This window comes from Leuciscus leuciscus (assembly GCF_965113295.1).
Source record: "Leuciscus leuciscus genome assembly, chromosome: 15".
Taxonomy (NCBI): domain Eukaryota; kingdom Metazoa; phylum Chordata; class Actinopteri; order Cypriniformes; family Leuciscidae; genus Leuciscus; species Leuciscus leuciscus.
This window is the reverse complement of record NC_138739.1, coordinates 39,380,895-39,397,526: the sequence shown is the minus strand read 5'-3', so window position 1 is coordinate 39,397,526 and position 16,632 is coordinate 39,380,895. Positions and strand designations below refer to the sequence as shown.

The window sequence follows — 16,632 nt, the reverse complement described above, 5'->3', positions numbered from 1 at the left end:
ACAAAGGTTTTGTGGGTAAATAGGCCCTGTCCCTAAGCTTCTGGTCCTGTTCTGGGATTCTGATATCACTGAAAGGGTGAGATAACAGATAGGGAAAATAATGCCACAATTAGAATTATCTCCCTGATAAGAAACGGCCGCATAAGGTGCCCAGGGAGAACAGGAAAGGGGGGCTGTGGGATGTGGGCTAAAAAGATGGTGGGAAAGTGTAGCAAAGAAGTGACAGGGAAGCGGGGAAAGGGATGGTAAACAGAGTAAAGAAAGAGGTGCATTGTCTTTACCCTCTCTGTCGGGATAAGGCCCACCTGTTGGGGGAGAGGCCTCTGAACTTCCCACACTTGTTCTCTGGGTTTTCACCAGGTTGTCATCCCTTTTATGGTCGACATGCATCTAGATGCGACTGTAGCCTTATAAATGAGTATACCAATAAAAAATTGTGACAATTTCAAGCCACCAACTGTTGCGACAAGAGATAACATCTGTCTGTTACACTGGAAAGCACATTATTCCTGCCTCGGGAGTTTCTTTATTCTGTATGCAGGCTGTAACCTTCTTTTCTACTTTCCCACTGTCAGGTGGACCTGATTTCATGTGCAGACTCAAGGCCGTCATTGATTGATGCTCGCTGGCTTTTCAGATTCATTAAAAACCCTTGCATATCCCTTGCCCATCAAGAGTTTCTTAGACCAGCTCTGAAAAAAAGAAAAAAAGAGTGATAGGTAGAAAGATGGACAGAGAGACAGAGAGTGAAAAGGCAGAAACAATGATCTCCTCTCAGGCATAGCTAGGCAGAGCAAGTCAATTTTAAGATGCAGAGATAGATCCGTGGCAGCTGTCCAAGACAGAAGATGAAAACTCTCGGCTCTCGCTGTCCCGAGCTCTGCCTCAATTCCCTCTGCATTCATAACCCCATCTGACCAGATCCAGTGTATTTCCATTGTCTCTCCTCTCAGCACCTTTTCAGATGAACTGCTCAACCAATACTGTACCAAGTGCCTTTTGGATACCGGACAATTCTCTCAGTCTTTCTCTGTCCCTTTGTTCGCCTATATCCTCATCTCTCCCGTTCAGGTTGAGGGCACTTTAATAACAGATAAGCCACTCATCGTAGATCGCAAGTGACTTGGGGGTGCACGGTATGCCTTATATTAAGGGGTGTTCAGTCCTGCTCCTGGAGATCTATCTTTCTGCAGAGTTTAGAGCTGTAACACACCTGTCTGTGTTTTTTAATCAACCCAAAAACCTTGATTATCTAGTTCAGGAGCTGGGAGTATGGTTAAGGGTTCAATCTAAGTTCTGCAGAAAGATCTCCAGGAGCACGATTGCCTATCTCACATCTAATGTCTCTAATCTTCTCTAGACTTGAGACAAGGCTGGAAAAGGGCAGTTCTGAAGTCGATGAAGAAACATGTCACTTCATCTACAGGGTTGCTCTTGAGACTCGACTAGCGCCCTTTCTCCATGGCAGTTCTGGCCTATGTCAGCTACACAGGAGGTTGATGAGAAGATGACTGGACAGATACTATCTGCAAACTCATCGGTTCCTCTTCCCTGCCATTCATCTATAAGTCAAAAAAAGCTGGTAATGAGAGGCGCTAGGAGTCTTGGCACATTTCGAAAGGGCAGTTGCCAGGAAGGCTAAGTGAGAAGGAAATGTGATCGATCAAGCCTGACAACGAGCCATAAATGAATCAGTCACAGAGATTCATTGAGAATCCCTGATTGGATGTGGATGGCGACCCTGTCGAAACTAGATGTGGTGTTATAGCAACTGTTAAAGCAGGAGAGGGTACGAGAACGGATGTTGGGGGAAAATATGCTTATGATTACAGAAGCAAATTATCTAATGAATTACACGCAACACTGTATAACATCTTATGTTTATACTCAAACGTGCATGGCAATCAAACAAAAATGTTCTCAGCAAAGTGAGATGTCTTAAAGGAATTTACTTGAAAGTTGATTTTCAAAATATTAGCAGTAAAGCTGCAACAGACAGACTTGCAATGCCTTCAGGGACTTTTACGACACGTAACCAACTGTTTTTTCACAAGTACCTGCATTTGCACCTTGCCAAAGGGCCACTGCTCTAACCTCGAACACCAAATGGAGAGGTGACAGATCGCGTAAAAGAATTCCTGCCTAACACCAGTGCATTTTGTGTTGTCGGCGAAAACAAATTACCCTTACACAAGCATACCATGGTAAAAATAGTTTCCACTCAAATAGTTACTGCATTTAGTGTTGCTACAATAAAACTTGGTGTATTGCATTAGCTTTTTTACAATATTCAATGGATAGATTTTACAATAAGAGTAATTGTATTCCAAATACACATTTATTTACTGTTATTAATATTAGCTTTATTTCTTGTATTAGCTAGCTGATAAATATTAGATTAAATACTAAATAGTTTTTAACAAAATATATACAAATCAATAAACCTAATGAACATTTGATCAAATATTTTTTACATACATTACATAAAATCTATAAAAAACAACATTAAGAATCTTCAGCTTTTCCTCAAATATCCCCAAATGCAAAAATCAAACCAGTCAGAACTCATTTTTGTACACATACGCATCAACAAAACGAATGGCTAAGAAAGTCTACAGATGTGTAATTCAACAGCATGGCTCAAAAGTGCAAATTTCGAGTCTAGATTTAACAGAAAGGGTAAAGGGCCAGTGTGCTTTTGGGCCCTTGCCTGGGGCTCCTGATGTTTGATGTGGAGATTATGAGCATGTTTCAACCGTCTAGAGGCCTGGTTTGATTGGTAGCGTGGAGTTTAGAAGCCGTCGTTAGACTAACATCCCCCACCCTGTCCGCACATGCCCATGTTGCTAATCAAAGCAGACATTTGCACCTAGCGTTAGCATTAGCCATTTCCTGCAGGGCTTCTAACATCACGCATTCCCTCCAATTGAACTGTGGTTGAAAACTAGCACAAATATTTATCTGACAGTTACAGTTGTTTTCACTGTGTTGCACATTGTCAGTATCATTTAATATAATTCAATCAGTATCTTTTTCGGTTTATATTTTGGAGTTTAAAAGCTAATATTAGGTTCTGGATTGTGTTTTCTCCCCCCTCTTGTTCTCTAATTCTGATGAATTCATATCAAAGAAATCTGCTTCATCAGCAGAGCAAGCCAGACTGGTTTAATGCTCATAAACATTATCCATCAAAGGATCAAGAGTCTGAAAGCTTTTCCTCACTCCTTCTAGCCAAACAGCTTCGCTATAAAGTAATGTCTATGGTATTCTTGTAAAAATGTGTTAGTCATTTCTCAGGAGCGTAGCAGGACTCCATGTGTGTGTCAGATCGCATGTCATCTCACTTCTATAGTCTGAGCTCACGTAGCCTATTTCTGCGCGCTACTTCTATTTATGTGCATTTTGACACACTACATGCATATTGAAAGACGGAGTTGCCTCATATCTGGCGCTAACTTGCGCAGCTCACAGTCCTGTTAGACTGTATAGAGGTAAAACACATGAATATGACACATTTCAAAACAAATAATACAAGTTTCTGAGCAGGGAAAAAACTCTCTACTATATTTGTATCCGATCAAATTGGCTCTGACTGTAAATTCACTGAACCAATTAAGGCATGCAGTAAAGTCAAAATCCCTGTGGTTGGGTCGGAGAGGGAAAACCATTTAGATGGGAAGAAAAATGTATTGTGCTTGTCATCATGTGACTTTGTTTGGGTACTCTGCGCTGCCGTCCCCCTTTTCAATGGGCGTTTTGGTAGGAGATATATTCCCTGCCAGCGCCACCCATCTTGCTCCTGACCAGCCGAAGACAGAAACCAAGCTCCGATGTCTCTCTTTCTCTCAATCCCTCTTTCTTTCTGCTCTCGATTCCTCTCTCTCATTCCGCTTCAGTAGCTGCAGACAGCACCGGGGGGATTTTGGCAGTGTTCAGGCCCAGACACATTCTCTCCTCACACTGTCGTGAGTGTCAAAGACCTATTTTTCTGTAAAGGCCTTTGCATCAGCTGCCAGGATTGCCCTTTTGAGTGGACACTCCAAAAAAAGAGCGAATTCTACATTCCAGTCAGCGTCCAGTCCACTTCTTCATCAATTAACAGAGCACTCGGTTAAATATTGGCCTTCAGCGCAAGTTATTGCTCCACGCTGCATGGGGCTTAGAATGCTGGCGAATTTTACAGCCGAAAGCATTCCTGAATCCAAAAGGTTATCGGTACTAATGTTTATGGGTTAGTTATGCGAGCTTTCGAGGACCACCAGAGTACACACGCTTACGATAACCCTGCCTGGTTTTCATAGCATCTTTTAAGCTTGAGTCTGAGACCCTTTTGAGCTCCTTACGAGAGTCTGAAACAAAGCCAAGAGACATCTGTTCACCCTATAGCCTACTCTGTTTAACATATGACCTTTCAATGGCTCGCACACAGGACTTGGATATTAATAAAATTCATTATTTGAATGAAAATAAATAAATATGAGCCAAAGCTGTGGCACATACAGGCCCCACCAGTGAGGGGAACACCATTTTAATCACACACACACACACACACACACACACACACATATATACATATATATATATATATATATATATATATATATATATATATATATGAAAAAAATCTAATATTTACATATTTCAGTAAAATTTTCAGTTTATAGACATAATACATATAATAATATAAATAAATATCATACATTACATAACTTTACAAAGACAACTGTATCTTTACACATAGCAGCAAATACATGTTGTTTGTCTTCCGCCTGAACCTTCATTCCTTTAAATTAATTAGTTTTCCATTTAATTTTCTTTTCTTTTTATTATTTTTATTGTAGGCTAATAAACCATTATTATCTTATCTTAAATAATTATCATAAATAAATTGCTGTCCTTTTGGCGCCCATAATTAAAAACACAATAAATAGGCTAATAAATAGGCCTATTACTTTTTTTAATTGTACGTTATTAGTTCTTAGATTTGGTTTCTCTAATTGGGTGAGTTGACTCATGCTGTGTGTAGGTGTGAAGAACAAATCAATGCTTTGACCTCGTTTTAAACCTTTTGACCGTAGACTTTACAGATCGATGAAGTCGCATCGATTACAGAGGTCGGGTGTTGCGCTCAACAGCTGTCATAATAATAATTATTATTATTATTATTAGTAGTAGTAGTAGTAGTAGTATAAATAATAATCTCGTCTTTCTGTTTTTTTTAAATTTACGATTAATTTAAATATCAACAGCATTAAAAAATAATAATAGCGATGTAGCACAAATTTCGTATAGCCTACGCCTAATGTTTTTTTTTAACAACATCAATAATTTTAGGCTAAAATTAATGTTTCAAAGGAAATCAGGCAATAATTCGTGAGATGTGACATCACTCGTAAGTCATGATTGTTTGCATTAGCAGTTCCGTTTTAAACGGACTTAAAACTGTGTGCAAAATGATTCTTAAAAGTGCAAACATTCCATAAAGCCTATCAGATCATGCAAAACAGTTTAAATAAAATGTACTGGCCTATACATAATAGCTCACATGAATGAATACATTTTTAAATAGCCTATACATACATGTTTGCTCACATTGCGCGTTCAGGCCTTTCCTAAAACTCACATTACGGCTCTTCTGCAGTGAATGGCCCTGTAATTATTCTCTTGTTTCTCATGTTAATGCTGTTTACCACCGAAATGAGCCTGTTATTTCGTCGATAAGGGCTACATTTGCTTTAGCTGCGTTTATGAATAAGCACACCACTTCAATAGGACAGCTCCGAACAAACATGAATCAAGTCAGTATTTTGGTACGTTGATTTATGGGGTCAAATGGTCTTACTTTCCTCGCGCTATCCTGCGAAGGTCTGTGTTACCACATTGCGATGAGATGTGCCTTTAAAATGACTGTAGTTACCTCAGAGTAATTATATAGGACAAAATGTGTTTATCACGTGTATGTGCTAAATAATAAGTGCAGTGGGGTAGTGGGAATTAAAACCAGGCCTTAGACTAATTGGAGTAGAAGAGAGAGAGAGAGAGAAAGAGAGAGAGAGATTTGCTACTAACGCGTGTGATTTCACATTCAAACAGAGAGAGGAGCGTATCTAATGTTTTATATAGGCAACATCAGAGTAGAAATTAGAAATGCATTACAATGCATGTTGGACAGTTTTGATCCTTTTTTTTAGGTTCAATGGACTCTCTTATGAAATCTCCAGGGACCAAGAATATGATTGTTTTCAGCCAGAAACACTGCAGTGTGTAATTCAAATTCACTTCAAAAAATCATTCAGTATGAACGGACACATAAGACGGATCGAGCTTACGACCCTAAACAATGCAACCTACTGAATAACTTTTAATTAAGTTATTCGTAAAACTCTTTCATTATGCCTATATTTTACATTAAACATTAAGATAATTAGTAGGCTGCTTTATTTTTATTTAGCGAAACAAGGAGACAAACTGTCAGAAAATGTAGTAACCGAGGCCCGTGTGCCTTTCACATAAACATGTATTCATTTATTTATTTTCTGATACAATCTTAAAAATAAAGCTTCATTATTGACATCGATGTTCTATTAAGAACCTTAAACATCCATGAAACCTTTTCACAAAAGGTTATTTAGTGGAAAAAGATTATTTAGATTATTAAAAAGTTCTTCTAAGAAAAAAAAAAAAATTCAGAAGTGTTCACTGAAAGGTTATTTAGGGGAACACAATTGGTTCTTCTATAGCATCAAACCTTTTGGAACCTTTATCCTTTAAGACTGTTATCGGACAAGGACATAAAACAATTAGCGAAGTTCTTTTATTATTATTATTTTTACAAGGTTAACATAGACAAAAATATAGAGAAATAAATGTAACTTAGGCTAACATTTCCGCACCCGACATCCACCACTTCACTCATTAAAACATTCAAATAAAATAAAATAAACAAGTAAAGTTGGTAATATAACCTCTCATTTAGTGAGTAATAGCACTGATAGTGTGAAGAAAGTAGTAATCCAACATTGAGCAGTATTTAAAGGCAAGCTTTTTCATCTTTAAAACAAATTAGGCTATTCGGGGCTTTTCGTAAAGCAACAGCATATCAAATAAATCGCCCGTTAATAGCAGGCCTATAATACGACTTTTATGGCATTATAAGTGTTGCTTTAAAGAATCTCACTGGCGTATTCACAAGTCAAGGTACAATAAGCAAGTGTTCGCAATGTCATGCTTGTCGCCGATTATGGTTAAAATAACAATACATACATAAATAAAACGACATTGTTGTTCTCACTGAAAATAAATGAACGCGCGCGCACTCATTTTCATCTTTATTGGTGTCAAAAGGTCCCCTGGTCCATAATGGGGGTCCAGACTTCCAAGAATTAATTGAATCAAAAGCCAACTAAACTACCGATCTCAGTCATTATGAAATAAATGAATACAGTTTTGATTAAAAATAACACGCATACACACAGAGAGAGAGAGAGAGAGAGAGAGAGAGAGAGAGAGAGAGAGAGAGAGAGAGAGAGAGAGAGAGAGACAAAAAGGCCATAACTGATTCACAATATGCCTGACATGTGTGCAACCTAGCCTATATGCAAATAGTAGCAAATAAAATGTTAATCTTGGTTAATGTATAGGTTCAATAATCGCTCACACTTCCTTAAATGTCTCCAGGAATAAAATGCTCAAAATTCCCCATGAGTCTTTTGAGGGAACCTGGGTTTGTGTCCGACTGACAGAGAGACTGTTGAAGTGGGACTCCCTGTAGAGACATTTCCTTTACGAAAGACACAAACTATTGTGTTGGTGAAAGAAAATAGACAACGATTAGGAGGGAGAAGTTGCGCGGTGTAATTGCATGTGTATTGGTGACATTCAATGGCCAGATCGATTCCCCGGTGCTTTATAAAGAAATATCGGACCAGACGCGTGTTTCTGCATTAATTCAAATACATAAAACTAAAACCTTGATGGTGTTATTATTATCATAAGCGCAACTTCTGTAGACGCACATCGATCGGTGACGCGCGCCCCTTGATAAGCATTGCGAGTAAAATATATTTAATAGGCTATCTTACCTTCAACAGCCGAGGACAGAGGCAGCAACAAGCCGCATAAAAACAGCAAATAATCCATTGTCATAAACCAGACACTTCGGACATGAAAGTGGAGGAGATTGTAAAATCCTTCAGACCCTCAGTTCAGCTTCAGAGACCCTCTTCTCCAACTTCGGCTGTCTTCTTCTCAGCTCTGTTTCCATAAACCGCAATAATTTCAGCAGTGTTTATGTAATCCAAATGTGCGAAATATCTAAAGCAGCGCTGAAAGAGCTTTAAAACTCATCCACCGGGTGCTCTTTTCATCAGTGGAGAACATGTGTGTCCGTTTATAGATGTTGCACGGTGAAATCCCTACACGGAGAGCAGTTGTTTAAATGTCCATTCGTCCTCAAATAACATTCTGCTGTAGTCCGAGAATAAAGCGCGTCCCGTAGAATCACCTTATAGCGGCTTCACGCGTAAAATCCCTGAGCGCGTTACCTCTCGTGAGCGCGGACCGTTGCTGCTCCTCTGCCTTTCCATGTGCACTGGAATGAAGATCGGCTTCTCTGAAATCAGGGAAAGAGTGAAGGAGGGAGAGCGAGGAAAGCGGTGGGGGCAGGAGTTACGCTCAGAATCAGCTGTCAGTCATCCCTGTGGCCCCGCCCCCCCCGGAGTATCCGGCGCAGTTGGCAGGGTGAGAGCGCCGCTCTGCGGGTCTGAACGCTTGCATGTCTTCAAAAGCTCTCGTGGAAACCAACAAACCTAATACTCTTCTTTTGGTAACATTCTATGTTGCAATGTGTGTAACATTCACAGGCCTATTATTTGAACACTTATTCATTATCAGCAATTTTTTATGATGGTAAAAATGTGTTATTGCGCGATTTATTTCAACAAAACACTGTAAGTACTGTACAACTATTTTAATTTGTATTGCTTAAATGCATAAATATATTGAAAAATGAACACTGATTGTATTAGTAGCATATTTGCGTCAGTAGTTGCTGAATTATACGGATGCTACTTTCGAAGCAAAGCCGGAGGGAATTGTTAAAGGTTTGGCGTGGACTGGGGAAACGCTTCGGATGTGCCACGTTGACCTGTACATATTTTGCCATGTTATGATTTATGATATTACACTAAACATACGGTTAGCATTTGTTCTACATGAAGTGATCACATGTTTTACTTTTGTAGACTTGCTTATCAGAAGGGTTATTGTTCTCATCATCTCGCGCTTGCTCTATTTTACACACACTCTTTTCTCCTTCGCTCCCTCTCTGTCTCTGTTTAGAGGACAACAATTTTGAAGCCTCTTTGAAATATAGTAATTATATCCAAATTAAACTGGTTCTGCCTCGAAAGTATTGATTGCGCTATTGTGCTTTGTAAAAAATAAATAAAGTTTAAGAGTAAAATGCTGTTGTAAGTATTATTATTAGTGAGTGTTTATTTTGCTTTGTTACTTTGGGTTTAAGTTAGGCATTACATAATCTAAATTATAAATTAACATTGAATAGGTTAATTTATATTTAAAATGACCATAAATACCATTCACCCATCCCTTGATTTATTTAATTTAAATGTTGTTTATTTTTGAATAATGTTTTAATATATATATTTTTTTTTAAGAAATGGAAAGTGACTCTCTTTAATAACTTCAGCTTATCTTAGTTTGACAACCTTAACTACTTCATAAATGTATAAATGTTTTACACTGCTTGCATGCTGCGTGAACACATCAAAATACTTTTTCAAAAAAGGTGTTCAACATTGATTTTATATTCATGGTCTGATGTTTTTTTCACGGGAGAGCATTGCCATGCGGTCTGCTAGTAATGAAGGCATACTTCAACATCTGTGTATTTGTGATAAAATCTGAAACAATTCACTTTGACAGTTAATTTCAAATGATTAAAAGCATTTATGACATAAGTCTCACAGCTGTTTTTAAATGAGTGTGGTAAGAGGTAAGATTAGTTTCACTTTCTAGGCTTCCGTTATCATGTTTAGCTGAAAGTTTTTTGACACTACTGTCAATTCATTAAAACATATAGTGTGTATGGCTGAAATAGAAAATCATCTAGAAATGTGTAGCTGGGCTAAATATAAAAGGACCCAGGATAGAGCCTTGATTCACTCCAAATGTTTAATTTAGCTTTATCTGAGCACTGATTGCCAATAAAAACAAACATTTCTATCATATTTCAGATTGAATTTAGATATTTTAACTTCGCTTGAGAGGTCAAGTGCTTCGGGAGTTTGGAGCAAAGTTGTGTTTGGCATCATCTTTATCCAAAATCTTTTTGTCTTCAATGTTATTGACGTTATAAATTACTTGAAATAGAGCTGCATGCTTTTTATTTTGCTTACTAAAACCAAATTATTTACAAAATACTTTATTATTATAAATATAATGTTGCAGAAAACAATACAGTATTTATTTTTTATCTAAAGTGTAATTTTAACACACACACACACACACACAAAAAAAAAAAACTAATTTGTTCGACAAAAGTGGCGTTTCAGCTAATATTAATGCACTCTGAGAGAGTATCAGTTGCAGTTCCAACATTTCTTTCATATATTTGTTATTTATGGGGCTGCTTTTGCTGTATAAAGACACAAGTGAGATTTGATTTATTATTTAGGCAGTCATGTGTTTGAATGAAATCTTATGTGCGATCTGAAAGAGGGCTGGGTCATGAGAACAGGGATTAGTTGCACACTAAGGAAGTCTTCTCATAAGAATGTTTGTTAAACTAAAAAAGTATGTGCGTGAAGCCATAAATATGGGGCCGAACTAAAACCCAGACCAAAACTCTGGGGTCTATTTTGCATGAATGGAAAATTCAAGTTAATAGACTGATTGGCTCACTGCCTTTAGGTTCTATGTTGTTTAGCAAAAGTTTTATTACTTGGTTATTTGTCATTATATGTGAACTGTTTTAAAAGGTTAAATGTTATTTGAATTCTAGTTTTCATTGAGAACTTTTTGTTCTGTTTTATTGTCCCTATGAATGGTAATAACCGTTCTGCGTATTTTATGATACTTGAAAAGTCTGTATTTGGTCAAACAGCAAGATTTCTTTAAACATTATTTTTTCTTGCGTGTCCATGGAGTGCCTTGAAAAAAACAGACTACGCACCTGGCATTTATTACAACCGCAATAAGTAAAGTGGCAGACATTTTATTGCCATGTGGACATATGGAAATTTCTCAAACTTACACCCGATCCCCTTCCACTACTGGACTGCATGCCCGGCACTAACTTTGATGCTGAACTAACAAACACTAGGGCTGAAGCAATATGGACATATTGTTTTGCTCTGGGTATATGCAGTGAGGGAACATAAATCTGACTGGGAGATAGTCCACCACCAGGATGATGCTACTGGTGTCAGTGCCCGGTTTGTAAAAATGTAACAAAATAAAATAACAAGAAAAAAGTGGGGGGGAAAATACTCATTGTCTAAGGACTTTGCACTGTAAAGCAATTACTTCGGATGCTAAAATACGTTCGCAAATCTAGTAGTAGTTCTAAACACTCCAAATCTAAAGTTCTAGTAGTGTGTGTAAGTTTATGCATGTAGAGATGTCATTTACATCATGGTCCGGGCACTCAAGTTGGAGGGGAACTGCTAATTGATGTCCCGGCACCTACAGAAACCCTCCCCCACTACCTCTCTCTTTATCACTACTTCTACGTCTACTTAGCTATCTACAGTAAATGGGAACATTCCATGGTTGTGATTTCCTGTAGCTCAAACAGTAGAGCGTTGGCGCTTGCAACGCCAAGGTCATGGGTTCGATTCCCACGGAAAGCAAGAACTGATAAGAATGTAAATATGTGCCTTGAAAACGCAGTCGCTTTGGATAAAAGCGTCTGCCAAATGTAATGGTTTTTATACTGTCCAAATTGTATATTCTCTCCCCTTACTGTAACCCTAACCCTAAACCTACCAATCAAACAAAACTTTCTGCATTTTTACATTTTTAAAAAACCTTTATACCAGATTTACAAATGAGGACGAGATTGTGTCACGTTATGGTCACTTCTAGGTACAAATGTGTCCCCAAAATATAGTTAAATAGGTATACACACACAGACACACACACACACGCACACCTGACATGTATAGACTCTCGTGCATAAGAGCATAAGCGTGAAATGCTTGCTGACAGGTTTCACCCATCTTAAGTATAGGGCTTTGCAAATGCATTGTCTCACAGAACAAAACGTAATTGCTATGCCACAGAGAGAGGCGATGCCAACGGACAACAATGATACAGTTCCCAGAACTGAACGCTGGCATTCAGTTTTCTGATTGGTGCCAAAGGTCTTACAAAAAAAGTCATGTCTGACTCATAATATAATATCCATAGTAAAACATCTTTACAATGACAAATAGCCACTCAGACCCCACCAATACTGTACGAAGAATCGAAACCAAATGTAAGTACTAAGTGACGTTCCCTCGATCTCATTCTGCCTCTCCTATTTGACCTTTGGCCTCTCCTACATATACCGTATTTCCACAGCGATACCAGTACAGTGGTGGCGGCTATTAAGAGTCGATCACAATAGGTCAATGTCAACACACCCTCTAAAGTCTGAGAGGAAAGCGGGACGTTAGGGGGCAAGGGGGAATTCACTTTCATTTCCAAATGCATTGCGGATACGATCACTCGGTTATTACGGGATTGAGGTGATCCAGAGGTCAGGGAAGTTGATAAGTTTTTCATCCAGAAAAGTCCATTACACATACGGGTATTAAAAGCCCATCTGTCATCGAGCCCCTCGCGATTGTGCAGATCTCATTTAATTCGTTTTATGTTTTTGCGGCCCCGTGGCAGAGAGTGATTCTCGCACCTTTGCGAAAAGCTCTCTTTAGTATTTACTGTAATGCACCCTGCCGCAAGAACGCCTGGTTTGAATTAAGGCCATGCTACTTCTAACATGCTCCCCCATGGCCGTGCAGCGTGTGATCAAACCACCCATGTTTCTCGGCTCAAGAACTCGTGGGTAATGGGAACCAGAGTCATCGGGGATGTTTGGGCAGAGCCGGGACGCGCAAACGCCCTCCGTCTGACTGATGTTCCCCGTGATCTTCTAAGCAGGGGGGCTGTTGACTGATGCATGCGCTCGGGAAGGAGAAACCCCGACATGACAAAACATCCACACACTTCATCATTGTTCTTTGTCTCCGAGTGTCGGATTGTTTTGGGGGAACTCGTTAATCTTATCGTAACTCGCTTCATAGCGAACACCTGGAGATATTGAGCAACGTTTATGAACGCAACCCAAATGCTGATAAAGTTCACCGCGACTGCAGGAAACTTCGCCGTTTACTGGCAGAACTCCAGTTTAATAAATATGCAACAGTAAGAGAGAGAGATATTGAGTCATTGAACTCTTAATAAACCAATGATGCTGGTTGTTGTTCTTCACCAGTTAGATGTTTAAGGTGAACAACAGGGTTATCCAGCATGACATTATTAGTATTCATAGATGTTCATTTTTCTGTAACAGTGAATGTTGATCCTCTCTGACTAAATTAACCAGTCATTTATTACATTGTACTAGATCTGAAGCAATCGAAGCAATAAAAACACATTTAAAACTCACCATCCGGAAGCCACAAACACAACCAGAGCAACACATGGAGAAACATCTTCAACGGTTTCAGTCCACAAATATGAAAAGACAAACTCTTCAAGACTGGTTCAGTAATAAAATGACAGATGCGCCGATGTAAAGCTTCCCCGTGGGAAAGTGAAGTGAAACTCTACAATCAGTTCAAATATCTGCCTATTTATTCAGTGGTTATATGCATGTGTCTAGCACCCTTTTTTTTTTTTTTGACTAATTCACACTCTAAAAAAAGTCACTTTGTGGTCCAGTATGCTCTAACTTCCTGTCAATGGTGTGACTTTCAACAGAAATGTGTTAAAATGTCTTAAAATTTGTTTGATGTTGTCATGAGAGCCTGCGAGTGTTTGTGTAAGGATGAGGCAAGGACGAAGCGGAGAGAGAATCCACATGGAAGCACTATTTTAATAAAACAAACAGGTAATCCGGGGCAAACAACGAAACACAGAACTCAGGACTGGAACATGGAACATGGAACATGCAACATGCAACATGCAACATGGAACATGGAACATGCAACATGGAACATGGAACAGCTACGAGCTACAACGACCGACAAACAACGACTGAAGCACAGAGGTTTAAATACACAGGCAAACAAGCTAAACAAGATAGCAAGGGGGCGGGGCTAATTAGAAACACCTGGAGAGACTAATATACAAGAAAAACTACAAATGACTACAAAACATGGCACAGGACAGGAAATAACAAAAGTCCACACAAGACAAGGAGAACACAAGACAGGAATCATGACAGTTTGGCTCTGCTCTCTCCTGTCACTCTCATTTCTTCTCAAATGTCTCGATTGTTTCTCCTCTCAGACTGATTTCAGAGTTTCTCTAATGGCTTTATGGAGCTGGAACAGATCGCCTGCTATAACTGTGTGAATGAAAGTGTTCTCTTGATATCTTCGTATGATTAATATTCAACAGCTATAGATTATGACGTGGTTGTGATGCTCTAAATGCTTACTTTGTTCAGAGTGAACACAATCACACAAAAACACTGTGAGACGGTGGAACAATGTTTATAACGTGGTAACAATAATGTTTCACAGTGAGGAGACACTCGATGCCTTCAGTAAATGGTCTCTGCAAGTGCTGTGAGTTTGAAAAGCAAAACGTGCCAAATATTCGGATAGCCAAGATGTTTTTACTCCAATCTCATAACGTCTGAAAACATTCAAAGTAACATATGAAAATCCATATATTTTAGTGTACTGAAGTGTTCCTTTCTAATGATTTATAGTTGTAGGTCTGCATTTCTGCACAGTTTTGAAGCAAATATTCTAGGTTACATGATACAATTTTTAAAAAGTCTTGTGAAAAATAATCAGTATGGGGTTTATGGCCTCATTTTTTTTTTTTTTCACAAATCATGCATAAACATTATTTTTCTCAAAACTACAAACTTTTACATACATTCTTCAAATTATTGTGGGAACCCCCTAAAAATTGCAAGCTCTAAAAATATGTTTATGCAATGCATTTTTATTAGTGCAATTCGACATGATTTTTGTCATTATTTTACTTCCATATTTATTAATATGGCAGATAAATCACATTGCTAATATTTTTAGTTACAATGTACTTTTATTGTATGTACTTTCATGTATATACTTTTGTTATTGTTGCTATACCATGCCATGGAAAACTAAATAAAAATGATTAAATAACGATTAAAAACACAATTTTCATAAAATGCCACCGTCTTAAGTTTTAGGAAATGTGATGAAATCCTTCGAAACAAATTTTACGTGACAAGAATACAGCACCAGAAATCACACAGAACTATATAATGTCAACTAAGCTACAGTACATGTTATAAATAAATGTGATGGCATTGAGCATCTCATTATTGTCATGTATTCAATAAAATCAACCCATTATTTCAATAAATACAATGTTCTATGAACTTCAAATGCTCCATAAACATGAATACTTCTCTAAAGTTGATCATACATAAAATGCTTACAGTTTGTATGTTTATAATGTATGTTTCAGTGTCCATTCAAACATACAACAATGTATTTGTGCTAGAACCACACTTTATATAGGAATATCTGGGATTGCTAAATAGATTATGTAGGATAATAAACTTTAAAAGAGCACCAAACCAGCCCATTATTATCAACCTATAATTTTAGACAGTAGAAAATGCCTGAAATCTTGAACGTATATCTTGTGAGTTACACACATATGTTAATAGCAGTCTTTTGGCTCCCATAGTCAGGGATTAGCATGGAAACTATGGTTCATATCAATTGTAGAATGTGTGGCCTGTAAATCTCACTGGAGCGTGTTGTGACACAGAACTCCAACCCAAGAAAGGGTAAGATTCCTGCGAGAGAAGGTAATCCACACGTACCCCCACCCATGTACACACACACACTATACACACACCAGCCCCGTCGCTGCCAAGACGGCAATCAGAGAACCGGTCCTGTTCTGTGCATCTTACAGGTGGTGGAAATGAGACTGACAGATAGCGATCCATCAAACGCAAAAGATTAACTGCTCGCAGCTGATAGAAAACTATCAAATAATAAATCTGATAGAAAACTGCCCTTAAGCAACGTTTGTCAGTGCACAAGCCCTGAATTGTTGCGGAAAACAACTTCAATTAAAGTTTCATGTCACTACAGTTTGTTTCACCTCTAAAGTTGCGGTCATATTTCAGGCCAAATGCAGCCATTTCAGCTGGAGTCCACTCAGTCGTATAGAAGCTTAGTTTACTTTTATACAAAAGTAATTGGGACTTTTTATCTCTCAAACAGTTTACATCTCGCAATTCTTACTTTTTTTCTCAGAATTCTGCATGTGCATGTGGTCAGGTCAGGTGGCTAAAATTTTGGGGGGAAATAACAGAATTGCAAGAGGTAAACTCAGATTTTTGAGAAAAAAGGTCAGAATTGTGAAATGTGAACTTAGTTT

The 16,632-nt window shown here is 38.2% G+C and overlaps 1 protein-coding gene across 6 annotated transcripts in view; it reads right to left on the bottom strand.

Moving 5' to 3' along the window:
* Nucleotides 1–8,611, bottom strand: part of ephb3b (eph receptor B3b) — a 48,402-nt gene extending 39,791 nt beyond the window's left edge. For all 6 annotated transcript variants that reach the window (XM_082138096.1, XM_082138100.1, XM_082138098.1 and 3 more), the window contains exon 1: nt 8,082–8,611. In XM_082138096.1, the coding sequence (XP_081994222.1) occupies nt 8,082–8,145 (64 nt within the window). In that variant the 5' untranslated portion in view covers nt 8,146–8,611. The remainder of the gene's footprint in view (nt 1–8,081) is intronic.
* Between the last annotated feature and the right edge of the window lie 8,021 nt (nt 8,612–16,632).